Raw genomic sequence first — 15,709 nt, 5'->3', positions numbered from 1 at the left:
GATACTTGGTGTGGACTGCAATTCATTTTACTACCATTGTATGTATGTTGTACGTTATCTTTAAAAGGGGAGCTGCAACACCAGTTTTATATTTCGGGGTTAAAAAAAGAATCATCATCGATGAGTGCATTTCAAACCACAATGCAAGTAAAACATCTACACAGTAATGTGTAAATCCTCCACTTGACATAAAAAAACGACATTTAGAGGATATGCAGCATATTCTATGATTCGGAACAGGGCAACTAACTTGCGGTGACATGAAGCAGCCCTGTGACATTGTAAAAGAGCAGGCTAGTGAATACATCTCTTTTAATCCAATAGAAATACTTCTCTCGACTTTGACACGTTTTTGCCAACAAATACAAATCACTTGTTAACTCTGCATGCAGATCACGTTAGAACCTATACTTATTCGCTTGTCCATAACATTACATTAGTCATTACAGTGGGAAGCTTCACAATTCATACAAACTCTCGCTCTCGTGTGTGGTAAGACTGGTGTTTTGCCACAAAATAGAGACCACACAGTACTTTCACAGAGTTCAAAATTATGTGCTTAATTTGAAATTTGTAAGATTTTGAGATATTGTCAATTAATTTGTATTTGTATTTGTATCTGAGACTTAATAACAGGTCTGAGGTATTGGGACTGCAGTTCTTCTTTAAGAAATGCTTATTTGACCTTGAGAAGATAATTTTTCATTCACTGAAAAATGCATTGGACCATTGTGAAAAAACTATACACATACTGAACAAACAAATAAGGTTAAGAACTTTAATATTTCTGGTTGTCTACTACCGAAGGGATCAAATTACAAACAAACCTGTGAGGGAATAATAGCAATTTCCATTCTTGTAATGAATACAGGCTCTAACAGTAAAATCTTTTTTGCTGCAGGTGTGGAAGATATATTGGTAAAGCCTGGAGCTAATAAAAAGAGAAAGAAGATCATTGTAGAGTCTACCAAATGTGGGGCAAAGGTAGAGTATTGTTGCTCTGTCTGTGCAAGATTATGTTTTTCAACAATCAGTCAGTGGCAGCCTCTTTGCCTCTGAGGTTTTTAATTATTTTGTGAACAAATTATTTTAGCACATTTCCTAAATACAATCCAAAAACTAAAATAATAATTCAGCACTCAATAGTATTCCCCCCTCCACGTTTCTACCTATGTACCTCATAAATACGACCTCCCCTCTTCAAAGGAGCTCCTGTAGGATAAGGCCTTGATTGTGTTGGCGACAGCACGACATCAAGCCTCCACTTTCTCCCTAGTGGCACAGAGAGCTCCACTGAGATACTGTCAGGACAGGCTCGGACCCTCTGAGGCCAGGAGGGGGGATGCAGAGACTCTCAGTTCAGCGCAGACAACTTTGTAGCTACAGTCAGACCAGTCAGCCAGATCACTTTCTGCTGCTCCGATTGCAGTCATCATACAGCAAGAGTAATATCCCTGTTTAATAATAATGGACAAAACATTCCCAGAACGCAACATCTTGACACTCCTAGAACTTGTAAAAATGTGTCCACATGCTCCATGGACAGAGTGTTCTAAACAATCTTCAGGAGATAGTGTCTCCTAGTGTCAGGGCTCAGATCTTCTGAGTGAAGGGAATTCAATATTTAAGATTTTTGGAGGCTATATTATCCCAAATATTGTCCCACGAAATGGCCTCATCTGCAACGGTCAAGTTCCTGCACCAAATAAGTACCGCTCAGCAGATACTGTACTACTGTATATGAAGCCTATTATAAAAATACATAAAGAGAGAAAGCCAAGCGTGCTGTTTTACCCCTGATATGAAGCAGATTGCCATGCCAAGATAGCATTGGGTGAATAGAAACCCTCAACCCCCAGGTTATGCCACAGGATCACTTTACTTGCATCTCCATTCAGCATAGAAGCAAAGAAGAGCCTAGAAGCCCTCATTATGATTAGAACTTAAGAAAGGCTGCAAGCGAGCGGAGGTCTTTGGGCCCATCTAGCATGTTTGTGAGTTAATTGCAAGTTCTGTAACGTGCAAAAGCCATCATTGAAAATATCTGAGAATGTGAATTCCTTTGTTGCTCAAAAGGGGAAAAGATACAGAAAAGTTAACTTAAGAAATGTATTAAGATGTAAAATTGTGGTTTGTGCTCAAGTGTCTTTTGTGATTTTGTGAGTCTACTAACCTCCCAGTCTTAATTGTGGTCTCATGGGCCCAAAACACAGACTGAAATATGCTAGAGACAGCTCAGTGTGAATCAGATTTTGAAGTCTTTATGACAAGATTAGACTTTCTTCAAATAGATGCCAAAGTACAGGAGTGTGCCTGTAAAGAGCCCTCACAGCTGTGGCTTGTCCTTGATTTAGCCAGTGCAGCTGTGTTTTCACATTTTCTGTTTATTGCAGTAAGACTGAAGCCAGAAATGTCATAAAATACCTCTATTTCTAGTACATAGCAGAAATACCAGGTTATGAATTAGGGTTCATCCTGTTAAATATATACAGCAGACATAATTTCTTCATTTTTCAGTTTCGTTTAAATGATAATGCTTTATTTTAAAAATTATACAAGGTCAAACTTGAACTGCTAGGAAAAAAAAAACATCACTGCACTTTATACCAAGTCTAAATAGTCTACATTGATTTCTGCCTTTCCTTTGCACAAGTTAAGGTAAAGTTTGATTAAAGTTAGAATATCTTTATGTTTGTCAGTTGCACTATTATGTTATTATAGAATGTACCCTATGTGTTCAGACATTGTCTGTATTGGGTTTTATCAAGATTTTTTTTCTTTGCCTTTACCAAAGAGAATTAACAACTGTTTAAAATTTGTCCTATGTTAGTAGAATACCTAGATATTCTAAAAGGTGTGCAACTGGTCTGAACACTGGTCTAAGCAACAGTTTTTCAAGTTGTCCATCGATACAGATGATATGATAGTATATAGAAAACAGTTGTCGTTATCTGTATATAATACACCCCCTTTGTGCTGTGTGTTGGCTGTGTAAGTGAAGTTACCCCTGTCCTGCTGCAGGCTGTGCGAGCTGCTTTCAACCTCCCCGAGACTGTTCCGGAAAGTGAGGCCAGGGACAAGTGGCATGATGCCCACCTCAGCCCCGACCAGCGAGACTTCAACATGGTGGACCTCAAGTTCAAGGAGCAGGCCAACCTTGTCAGCAATGGCATCAATAAGGTTGGTGCGTCTCACCACTTTATGAGCAGTTTCTGTCTCTTGCCTTTATATCTTCTTTCAGTTCTTGATACACTTTCTCTTCGGGTGCTCTTTCTGCTGCGATTGTTAAATGCGGCAATGCGAGGCCTGCTAATGGTCCTGCAACACCCAGCTCTGTACAGAGCTCCTAGGCGCTCGCTCTGGCAAGTCATAGGTTTGTTCCACTTAATTCAGTTTAACTCCTGTACCATCTCAAGTGCATCCCATTATTAATCATTGAGTAATTGGTCCCAGAAGTGCACGTATCTCCCCAAAGTATTTGTGTGTTCTATAAATCGTGTCCTCTTCTTAACCAGAGTCACAATATGCAGTTGCTTACCTCAAAACACTTTTTGTTTTTTATGAGAGAGAAATACCCTTCAGGTATATTGTATGAGCTCTAATGATTGTATTTCCATTTCTTTCTTTTGACAAAGATAATTGATAATGATAATTAAATCAGCAAAAATTAATTAGAGTTAACCTCAGAATAGTCAGATTTTAGGAAGCCCTTAAACTTTATCTGTAATTTTATCATGAGTAGCAATTGCACTGCAATTTCCCTCACGGGATCAATAAAGTATCTATCTATAGATATTTTGATTTTTCTGGTGGTTTAGGGAGAATTTTGCAATGCTTGTTTTAGTTATGTAAGTGCACTGAATATTTCTTCTCAGTGGCGAATCTCCAATATTAACGTTTGCAGAGATTTTGTGATGATAATTTTATAAGAACCTTAAAGGTTATTTGTATGTTCATGTGTTAGCCAGTTTTCTGTCCATGTCCCCAGTGTGTTCTGTTGGCTCATGCTGCAATCTGTGTCTTCTCAGGTGTGCATGCCCCTGGGTCTTCACAGACGTTTCCCAGAGAACAACCTTCAGCTGATGGTGCAGTCTGGGGCCAAGGGCTCCACTGTCAACACTATGCAGGTAAAGCCATAGTGCTGAGTGCAGACATCAGCAAGGCCCTGCTGAGGTCTGTGTAATAATGTGAGATTCCTATAGTGATCCAGACTACAAAACAAAATGATTACTGCGCTATTACAATACAGTCATGCTTGAAAGTTTGTGAACCCATTGCATAATTTGAGATTTCTTGTTTTTTTAACCACAAAATGTATATTTAATCAGAATCAAGGTAAAGCAGGATCAGGTGGGTCAACCAATTAACCGAGGTAACCAAAGATCTGAAATGATGTTTTAAGGAGGAGCTAACATAAATGATTGCAAGAAAGCAGGTTAGTTACTCTTCCTGCGAGTCTAGCAGAACTGAGGAAAAACGTAGTGGATGCTCATCAATCTGTACAAGCCATTTCAAAATGGACTCCATAAATCAACTGTTAGGCAAATAGTATACAAGTGGAGGGCATTTAAAACAGTGGCAGCACTGCCAAGAAGTGGACGTCTTCCTGAAGTTTATCCCAGGGTCACAAGGAGAATGGTAAAAGAGGTAAAAGGTAATCCTATAATAACATCCAGAGATCTACAAGCCTCCCTAGCTACCTCTGGAGTAGTGGTGCATAGAACAACAATAAGAAGAATCCTGAACAGAAATGCCATCTATGCAAGGGTCCCCAGGAAGAAGCCTTTTCTGTCAAAAAAGAACAAAGCTGCCCATCTGAAGTTTGCCAGAGACCACCTGGGCAAGCCTGAAGAGTTCTGAAAGTCTGTTCTCTGGACAGATGAGTCCAAAATTGAACTATTTGGGCACAACAAGAGGGCCCATGTTTGGCAAAGAGCCTACACAGCCTACCACCAACAAAACCTTATCCCTACTGTCAAGCATGGTGGTGGGAGTGTCCTTGTATGGGGCTGTTTTTCTTACTCTGGCCCTGGGCAACTTGACATCATTAAGGGAATCATGAATTCTGAGAAATATCAAGGAATTCTTGAGAAGAATGTCAGGCCATCAGTTCGAAAACTCAAACTGGGCTCAAAAGTGGATGCTTCAACAAGACAACGATCCTTAACATTCAAGTAAGTCCACTAAAGAATGGCTGAGGAAGAAGAGGTTCTGTGTCCTGGAATTGCCAAGCCACAGTCCTGACTCAATCCCATTGAAATGCTGTGGCAGGAACTGAAGAGGGCTGTTCATGCAAGACGTCCTTCAAACCTCACAGAGCTGGAGGAGGTTTGTAAAGAGGAGTGGGAAAAAATCCCTCCAGCAAGATGTCAGAAACTGATAAATTGGTTATAGAAGGCAACTGTGAAGTTATTACTGCTTAAGGAGGTGCCACAAATTATTTACTTTTGCACACAAGAATATCTGGTGATTTGTTAAATATCACAGTCTAATAATCTGACTTCAAATCCCTTTTTATGTGTGGGAAGTCTTTTTTTAGGATATTCATGCTATATATTCATTGAGAGTTCAGGTTCATATAATATCTCTATAATATCTAAAATAATGACCACCTTGAAGGGTTTACAAACTTTCAAGCATGACTGTATGTTGCTATAAAATGTAAACACGTTTCACACATACCCCAAAAATGGCTACATGGTGAATAGGTCCATGTTAAATCTGGTCAAGATTTTTAAAGATTGAAAAAGAGTTTAAAGTTTGGGGAAAAAAGGGGTTTGCATAATTATGTAAGGGTTTTTAGGCATGCTTTTGAAATGCTATTTGCTAGCTTTTCTTTGTTAAAGTGAGGATCGAATAGTGACACATAGCTACACATATGAACTGAAACTTGCAGTGTCTGGGCCCAGTTCCTCAGACTCAGACTGATGTGTTAACGGTTGATTTTGTGCAGATTTCCTGCTTGCTGGGACAGATTGAGCTGGAAGGACGCCGCCCCCCACTGATGCCATCTGGGAAATCTCTGCCCTGTTTTCAGCCTTACGACGTGTCCCCTCGAGCAGGGGGCTTTGTGTCCGGCAGATTTCTCACTGGGATTAAACCCCCTGTAAGCAACTCCGTTTTTCTCCTTCATGTTCTCTGGAAGCATGTTGGTTCAGATTGTTTTTTGGAACTTGATGTTTGAAGAGGAGAGCTGTAATTCTCAACAGCGGCTTGTAGCCTGTTTTTATAAGTAGTAGGATGGGAGACATTTCAAGAAAACAGGTTGTTATTGGTAGACCAATGTGCTGACCAAGCACACTCTGCTATATGAAGTGCTATCTTTGAGATGAGATGTTAAACCATGGTCATGATTGCCTGGTCATTAAAGATCGCCTGGCACTGTTTATAAGAGTATGGTTATTATTCCATGTGTTGTGACCAAATCCCTCACTGGATCTTCCACAAGTTCTCCCATAATTCAACTGATGAAGCAGTTCTCTCTTAACTCCCTGCTGCCACACAACTGCTGCACCACTGAGCTGGGAGGAGAAAGAGGGTCTCTTGCTGTATGTAAAGCACGTTGGAAGGTTGCAAGATGGGAATCTTCACATAAATCGTACAATTCATAGAGGGCTTAAATAAGAGGATGAAGTATCATGCCAGTCCAATGAAGGTCAAAATAGACATGTAAAGTAGTCTGTTCTTTTAAAAGAAGCACCTGGAATTCTACTATCCCCTGGAACATTTTAGGAAGAATTGTATTTAGAAGGTATTTATATTCAAATATTGTCTGTACAAGAATTAATTACCGCCACTGTAACGCACAGCTTCCTTACAAATACTGTACTGTTGAAAGCGATTTGGAGTTCCTTTGTGAAGTTTTTTCAATTCACATGTGCCTGTTTTATAGAAGACAGAACATAATCTAAAACTCTTCTCCATGGTTTTCATGATTACTCTTTTTAAAGGAGGTTGTAACTCTTCCTTCTTCATAAAGATGTTGCATTAGCGTTGTATGTGAAGTTACTCTTTTATCATTGTGCTTATACTCTAGATGGCAAATTCTAAAATTATAATTGAGAATTATTTGTTTATTATTTGTAGATCAGTTTCAGTGTCCTGGGCTACATGGTGCACACCAGTAAGGTTTTGTTTTAGCGTGACTAGAAAAGGGGGTCGCTTATGACCTTCACACAGTCTTCTAGAGGGTTTTATATTTGTTTATGTTTGTGTTTCTGTTCTTTCTTTTTCCTTTCAGGAGTTCTTCTTCCATTGTATGGCTGGTCGTGAAGGTCTGGTAGACACAGCTGTAAAAACCAGTCGGTCTGGTTACCTTCAGAGGTGAGGAGACTGCATCTTACTTAAAGCGTGTTAAACAAATTTAAACTGAGTACTCTGGCTTGACGGGTAATTTCCCAGACTGAACCACAGAACCACAGCGGCCCATGGGGCCAGAGCTTATCCTGGTTTCCATGACGTCAAGTAGAGGAGTGAACATGACACCTTCCCCCCTGGGACACAGGCCCATCGGAGGGATGACCCCCCAGTCTTTGCTTATAAATAAATTACTGCTTAGAAATGAAGTGTGATACTAATTTAATTTTATAATAAAAAATTATAAAAAGTATGAGCTTATTGTCCAAGGTTTCTGCAAACAGCAGAAATTGTGACTGCTGCATTTCTAGAAGGGTCCAGCCTTTGCTTTATTTCTTCAACAAAACCTTTGTCTTTCACATAATTGCAAACTTTGTGCTGGTCACCCCATTGTGTTTCTGCAGTTGTTTTTTTCCCATGGTCACCAGTCTGTTTACCACTGTTGTATTCTTTTGCTTAGATTTATTGTTCTCTTGTTCATAAACTAAAGTGACTGCCCTTTTGTCTAAGTGTCACTTAAGCATTTTGAAAGTCACTTTGTTAAAATAATAGTATCTTCACATTATTCACAGTTTCTGTCTGGAGCTTTAGAGTTTTTTTCCATTATTTGTTAAATCCACAAACCTTATCTTATGATACCTGAGCTGACCTTGAATTAGTCTTTATTTTGTTTTGTTATTTTATGGCTTTTTAAGCCAAATGTGTTTTTTTTCAGTCAGTAAAAATGAGCTTGCAGTGTTCGATGTGTTTTTTACATCTGCTTTCCCATGTGTCATTGCAGGTGCATCATCAAGCACCTGGAGGGGCTGGTGGTGCAGTATGACCTGACTGTACGGGACAGCGATGGGAGTGTGGTTCAGTTTCTGTATGGAGAGGACGGCCTGGACATCCCCAAAACACAGTTCTTACAGCCTCGGCAGTTCCCCTTCATCAGGGACAACTATGAGGTACTACGTGTCTTTGGAACGTATTCACATCTTTGGCTGCTTTGTGTAGCAGTTCTTATTTTTCATTAAATAATTAAGCAGAAGCTCGATTACTGAAAAACCAAGGTCATTTTGTGAATGAATTGTGCTTATTGTTTATTGATCAAGAGCCTACGGATACATGTCCATTACTGCAAAGACCTAGTATTTGGCATCAATGACATGAATAAAATCTCATATAGTCTCAATATATTCAAAGTACATTTTTCCTCACTGAAATACTCCTAAGAAGTTTAGAGGCAATAGAAATTAGGCAGAGAAAGCCATGAGTTTATACTAAGGTTTGGTCGCTGAAGGTACTAAATAGTACTCTATAGTACAAGCTTGTAGACCAGCTGTGTAAACGGTATTGAGAATTTTGAATGTCGATGGCTTTGCTTTTTAGAATCTCAATATTGTTTCATTCGGGTGTGAGCTGTTGGAAGTGTTAGCAGATAGAGCTTGAGAACTCTTTGTCAAGGTTGCTGCTTGAGAACTCTTTGTCAAGGTTGCTGTTCCAGTGGATCATGTGTTTTTGTTTTTGAAGGTTATCAAAAAATCCAAGTGCTTAGATGAGGCTTTATCCAAGATGGACTCCGAGGCTTCATCCAAGCATTTCAGAGCAATCCAGAAGTGGAAAACCAAGCACGAGAACAGCTCTCCCCGCCAGGGAGCCTTTCTGCTCTTCTCTCAGAAGAAGCTGGCAAAGCTGCAGGCCCACTGCGAGCAGGGGTCACTGGTTAACAGCAGGACTCTCGCCACACAGCAGGTACGGCCACCAGCACTGGGGCACATTGCCCTGCAGGTGACGCGACCATCTAAATTCTTTCTCCTGTGCAAAACAAAAACAGATTTCCTCTATATTAACCCTTTATGGCCTGTCAAGACTGGAAAGTGCCCTCAGTAAAAGACTGTGAACTCAAAATCTGGCCTCCAAAGAGGAGGAGGGGAAGGAGAATGCTCATTTTCAGTGAGCATTGATATTAGAGTACAGAATGGAGGTGACTAAAGTTCATCTCCTAAAGAGATAGATGTGAACAGTGGCCTACAATATAGGAGCACTTGTTTCTTTTTTCACACAAAAGCACAAATTCAGGGCATAAAGAATTTGAAAGGGAATTGAGAAATACAAGTTCCAAAACATGGAACATAATGTTGCAGGAAAAGTTGAATTTTATAACCACATTGTGGGTGCGGATTTTTCTTTTTTCGTGGTTGTTGAAAATTTGTAAAAGACAAGAAGCGAAGTACCATTTCCAGGTTCATTTAGCAGTACACTAACTGCACGACAGAAGGTTTGATTTTGCAGTAATCTTTAGCAGTGATTTCTGCTCAAGCTGACATGAAGTCCTGTTTTCTTCACATAACACTGTTTATGGAGGCCTCTCTGGACTGCAGTAAAGCTCTAATAAGCATATCATCATAAGTACACTTTTTTTCTTTGCATTAAAGTGAAATTCCTTTGTCAGCACGCTTGTGCTAACTCCAGTAAACAGTACAGAATCCAAATACTAATGAATCAAGCTGCCACTCCAAAAAGAAAGTTCATTTGTGTCCTTCTCCCTGTTACCCTACAGCTGATGGAGAGGTGGTATTCCCTGGACAAGGAGGGCCACAGGAAGTATGCCAGGAAGACAGAACGCTGTCCTGATCCTTGCCTGGCCGTGCACCGGCCGGACATTTCCTTCGGCTCTGTGTCTGAAACCTTCGAGAGCATCGTGGACTCCTACCTGTCTGACTACCAGGCCCAGCAGAGCAGTGCTGACTGCGAGAAGTCTCTGTCTGTGGAGAGGTGAGCACTCCCCCCAACACACTAGCCACCGCAGCTTACCACACTCGCCACATTGCTTTCTTCTGGTCACACTCATTGTTAAAGTTTGTAATGTGGGCATTGCACTCGAAACCAAAAGCTTTTAAGGACAAAATGTATAGTGATTCTTCTGCAATTCAAGAGGGCACTAATGTAGAAATGAGGAAGCCAAGAAGAGCAAATTGGTTTTTGCAGTTGTCTCTCTTCCCACGCTATCAGCAGCAGACTGGACTGCTTTCCTGGCTCTTATTTAAGTCACCATGTCCTTCTGTTGTCTTTGATGTCCCCTGAACAGTGGGCACAGTTGTACCTGTTCTCAGGCACTGGACCTGCAGTGTTTTGATCTTGTCCACTATTTTCATGCTAGGGTCCCACTTTATGTTGGTAGTAGCAAGTAGGTTTTCATTATACAGAGCCCGATTGTTGTTTGCCAGCATACATAACTGAAAAGCAGAAGGAAGGTACTGATTTAGAAGGTGTCTATTACCCCCTTCTGTCATCAGCCTGAAGTCCTTGCTGCACTTGAAGTGGCAGCGGGCGCTTTGTGACCCTGGGGAGGCTGTGGGGCTCCTGGCGGCCCAGAGTATCGGCGAGCCGTCCACTCAGATGACACTCAACACCTTTCACTTTGCTGGCAGAGGAGAGATGAACGTCACCCTTGGGATCCCCAGGTACTGACTCAGCCTGCGCACTTGGAGTGTTATTCTCCAGACTTCGGGTTAGGGCTGTTTTGATATGCTGAGGTACAAACCACATCATTCTTTTTTAATTGGACAAAAGCACTATTTATCATCTTATCTGGCTTATGCTTTTCTGGAGGACACTAAGAGAGGCTACTTTTACTGATGTGCACTTTGCCCTAAGATTAAAAACAGGTTATGTTCCAAAGCCCCACTCAACCTGAGTAAGTCTTAAGTCAAATCAATTTCATGCCATGCCAAAAATGTATTTTGTCCAATTTCATTTAAAATATTATTCTCTTTTTTCTAGGACTTGATGCATCTTTGTCACTTTTCTTTTTCTGAGCCATTAATAAGAACTATTAACATTCTAAATAACCACAAAACTAGAGAGTGAAAGTTGGCATTTAAACATAAACTAGCACTGAATGAGAGAGTCACTATACCCAGGAGCACTGAACCATGGTTCTAGTGAATGAGCAGCATGAAATTTGTTGTTTCTTTATCGTGTCCCCGTATGATATCTTATGGGAATCAGCTTTTGTGCTTTTTCTGTGCTCAGGTGTTCTTATCTCAATTATTCACATCTTGAGGACTGAGTTGTACAGTTAATGTTTGCTGCAATGTTCTAGATAAAGAATTCTGCTTAAGTACTAGGATTTGAACCTACCACATTCCAGTCCAGAGGAGTAATCACCATTAATCATTACTGCCATTATGGAAAAGAAGGGTGTTTGTATTTTTTCTAAATTATTTGCTATAATTGTCCATAATAGCGTTTTAGGGCTTAAGTAGCTTTTGACTACATTAAAAACCTAAACCTACATTAAAAAAAGAGCTGCAGTCTTTGAGGACTGAACATAAGTATATTACTTTGTAATCCATACAAATAATAGAAAATAAATGGACTGCAATGGAAAAGAGGGCTTTCTTTAAAAAATTAATATTGAGTTTCTTTTGGAGTTCTTGTGTTTCTATAAATCTTACAAATTACAAAAATAATTAGTTAAACATGTAAGAAGATAAAGCTTTGTTAGAAATAATTTCTTGATAAGCATACCAATTGCAGTCACCTGGAGCTTGAAGTAGATGCCATTGGCTGCTGTGTGAGACAGATACTAATGTTGCAAGTACAGAAAAGCTGCAGAGGAAAGCATGGAGCTGATGTTTTTCATGTTCTTAACTGTTTTTTCTTAAGAGACTTCATTTAATTTTAAAAGTTTGTTAAATAGGAAATTCCACTCATTTCTGAGCAGACTTTTGAGCTCTGGCTCTCTCTGTGTTCAAGGTTGCGTGAAATCCTCATGGTTGCCAGTTCTTCCATCAAAACCCCAATGATGAGTATCCCTGTGCTCAACACAAAGAAGGCCTTGAAGAAGGTGAAGAAGCTCAGAAAGAAGCTGACTCGTGTGTGTCTGTCAGAGGTGTGTATCAGCGTGTGTCTCCTGTTGGGCATCCCAGTGGCATTACCTGATTAGTGCCAAACAAACAATGGGCAGGCTGATTCAGCAAAGTTTGCTCCCTAAATTCTAAAAATTAAAAATGTCTCAATCTTAACATGAGACAACATAACTGAGCTAAGCAAATGAATGATAAATATAACATATGTTTCATTTTGGGGAAATTTGTAAATATGTTCAACCCAGTGATTTCAATCTACTATGAGTACTGGGACACATTCACTTTTCTCCATATTATAAATATCACCCATTGAACTCTCTAAACTCTGTGTTGTAACGTTTGATGTTTTGTTATAGTCAGTGTAAGTTCTTGCCTGTCCTCGGGGAGTTCTGACATTGATTTTTTTAATCTTATATATTCATGCTCTGTTGGATTTAAAAGGGGAGATAGACTTTCCGATTTTTTTTGCTAATGAACTTCCTGGTTGTGTTAGCTTGTGTCTTCAACGATTGTCATACTGCACAGTGAAGTTCCATCCAATAAGTATAGACACATTCTACATAAGCTGACAAAAATATCATCAGAATTCATTCAGAACTCTGAAGGTCGTATTTTGGAACTGTTGTTTCCCTCTTCACACTTTGACCTTTCCGTTTCTTTAGTAAAGGTTTATCTTGGGCTTATCTCTTCATAAAATTCTGCTCACCTTTGTACTTCAGAGTAAGTTCTGAACTATGGTGGAACTCTTGTCGTGACCTGGGCGCATATGGCCATTTCTGGGCCTGGCTCACTTATCTTTATCAATGCTGGCTGCAACAGAATGAATTTTGAAGCTTACAGAAATATATTGTCAGCTTATGCAGAAAACCTAGCTTTTTTCTTAATGTCTTTTTAAAGTTTAATTTTGTTACAAAAGGCTTTCGTATTTCTTTAGCAAGTTTTGTTAAAGAATTACGGAAAGATTCTTGTTATCCCTGTAAAGAGATAGCACACAACGCTAACTCAAAGACTGCAGCTTCTCACTCGGGTTGGGATTTACTTCCATTGTTTTTCTACTGTTGGTTGTTCTCACTCAGATCAAGAATTGTTCCTGTTTCACCCAGTCCTAGAAATAAGTCTTCAGATAATGCCATTAGCATATTATGACAGCAAAGACAGGAAGCTGTGACCATAACTTCTGGCACTGTGCCTGACTGTAGTCTGCCTTATGGTAAAGAGATGAAAAGAGAGTTAATTTGAACGGACATGTCTAAACATGTTAGTGTTAATGAGTTTAGTTTAAAGATGCTTTTGGTCATTTTTAATTTGAGAAATGCACTCATGAACTGAGCTTATTTTTTATTCAAGGTAAGTATATTTTGAATAAATTAACTTGTGTGAATCTTTGTTTTAGAATTTTTACATTTCCGGCACTATTGGCCTATAATAAGTAATAGTTGTTGCGGTGAATTCTGGAGCAGGGGAAAAAGCACAATGCTTTCTTCTGCAGATTAGTTTGATGATGCCTATTTTGCCTCATCCTTTATTTAAACACAATTTAATTATGTTTTACTACAAGCATGGTTTAGCCCTCAGGATGTGTTTAATACCTTTTAGCTAGAGCTATGAGATCATTTGAAGTAAAAAGTTGCCCAAATTGTAAGTGGCTTGCTAGTGATTGTACAAAAATAGTTTTTGCAAGATCTGTTTAATAAATTTATAGGGTTAAGGTTCCAGTAGCTGCAAAAACATGTATCTGATTAATTTGTAATGCCCTGTTAAATATTAGTTTGTAATGCGTACATATGATATGTATAATATCTACACTCACACAATTATAGTCACCCCTAGCCTCTACGATTTACTATTTGGGCTCTACTATTTCTATTGAAAATATATATTTAATAAGTAATTAAACATAGTGTAATATTTAATAACATTAATTAAAGAATAGTGTGGGACATACATATATAAAATCCCTAAATGGACATATCGGTGTGGTGCATAGCCATAGGTCTTGTAAAAATGGAGCACGCAGGTATATTTTAAGTTGATGTCTCCTCTGTGTTGTGAAGGTCCTGCAAAGAGTGGATGTGAAGGAGTCTCTAAGTGTGCAGGAGAAGCTGAAGAAAAGCCGTGTCTATCAGGTCACCTTCCACTTCCTGCCTCCTGAGCGCTACCAGCATGACAAGCCTCTGTCCCCGAAGCAGATCCTGCACTTCATGGAGACCAGGTACACACAGCTGCTGCCACCACACCGCACAGTGCGAGTCTTCACTGGAGCAGACAAACCCTGGCTTCAGCAGTCTGCAGCTTGCACTGCACACCATGTGCAGAGCTACATTAGCTATTTCACAGTGCGTGTTTATTTTTTTCACATGCCTTATGTCTGTAAAGGTCACTGCTGTTACGCAAATATGAGCCTGAAGCCATGCGTATCATTAGGTTCTTTGACGAGTGTTTGGAAAATGGAACAAGTACTGTAATTTAAGAAAAAACAAAAGCAATGCAAATGATGCACAGAGCGTGTCATTTACATTTTATTTTAATGATTTTAGCTATAAATGCTTAGTTATACATTGGGAAGAGGCCAGTCAGTTCACCTATCTTGTTTGGATTCTTGTAATTAAGGGTAATGTAATTACCCTTAAATACTACACTTAGGATTGGGATATACTGTATATACATTATTATTAGACAAAAAAGAACAGCTTTTCTAGATACACTTTGCACTTTTTAAAAAAATCTTGCACTAGGGAAATTAATGATAAGTATAGGCCTAAAACCTTATTATACAGTATATGTTGTGAATCCACGTTTATCTTTAGTCTGTTATCTTACAGCACTGGTTCTTTACCAAACATGCCCTTTTTTGGGGTTTGAGACATGCCAGAATTTTTAGAAGGTGATTCATCGAAAACACATAATACTTCAATTATTTTTAATAAGGGGTGTGAGAACATATTTTGAGGGGAACAAAGAGGCACAGATTGAAGTAAAGATTAAGTCCCACTAGTCAACAATTTTGCCTTTCTGAAAAAAACCAAAACAGGATCAGCCATCATCAAAATTGTAAAGTTTCTCATCTAAAATGACATGCATGGAACCTTGTTTGGATTCGTAACAATTTTTAAAATGAGAAAAGTAGATTCCCATATGGAACGGGTGAAGGTTTATTCCGTGGTGAAAGAAACAGAGAAGAGACACAACATTTTGGCTGTGGAGCCTTTTTCACAAAATGTATACAATGAAAAAAAATATTGTAAAGATCCATCCATCCATTTTCTAACTGCTTCTTCTAATTCAGAGTTGCGGAGGAGCAGGGGCACCAGGCTTAAGGCAGGATGCTCCCTGAACGGGTTGCTAGTCCATTATAGGACAGACACAGACTATTACACGCACACACTCACACAGAAGCCAGTTAATCTACAGTCTGTGAACTGTGGGAGAAAACAGTGCACACAGAGGAAACCCTCTCAAACACAGGAAGAATACACATAATGTACGCCACGCAGATA

At 39.4% G+C, this 15,709-nt stretch overlaps 1 protein-coding gene across 1 annotated transcript in view; it reads left to right on the top strand.

The window, feature by feature from the left end:
• Positions 1–15,709, top strand: part of polr1a (RNA polymerase I subunit A) — a 45,117-nt gene that overhangs the window by 16,181 nt on the left and 13,227 nt on the right. The window contains exons 17-27 of the mRNA XM_015345042.2: positions 902–984; positions 3,022–3,180; positions 4,029–4,127; positions 5,954–6,106; positions 7,241–7,323; positions 8,138–8,303; positions 8,869–9,090; positions 9,899–10,113; positions 10,635–10,802; positions 12,100–12,235; positions 14,267–14,424. Coding sequence (XP_015200528.2) covers positions 902–984; positions 3,022–3,180; positions 4,029–4,127; positions 5,954–6,106; positions 7,241–7,323; positions 8,138–8,303; positions 8,869–9,090; positions 9,899–10,113; positions 10,635–10,802; positions 12,100–12,235; positions 14,267–14,424 — 1,642 coding nt within the window. The remainder of the gene's footprint in view (positions 1–901; positions 985–3,021; positions 3,181–4,028; positions 4,128–5,953; positions 6,107–7,240; positions 7,324–8,137; positions 8,304–8,868; positions 9,091–9,898; positions 10,114–10,634; positions 10,803–12,099; positions 12,236–14,266; positions 14,425–15,709) is intronic.

The sequence above is a fragment of the Lepisosteus oculatus genome, chromosome 1, assembly GCF_040954835.1.
Source record: "Lepisosteus oculatus isolate fLepOcu1 chromosome 1, fLepOcu1.hap2, whole genome shotgun sequence".
Classification (NCBI taxonomy): domain Eukaryota; kingdom Metazoa; phylum Chordata; class Actinopteri; order Semionotiformes; family Lepisosteidae; genus Lepisosteus; species Lepisosteus oculatus.
This window is presented reverse-complemented; position numbering and strand designations above follow the sequence as displayed.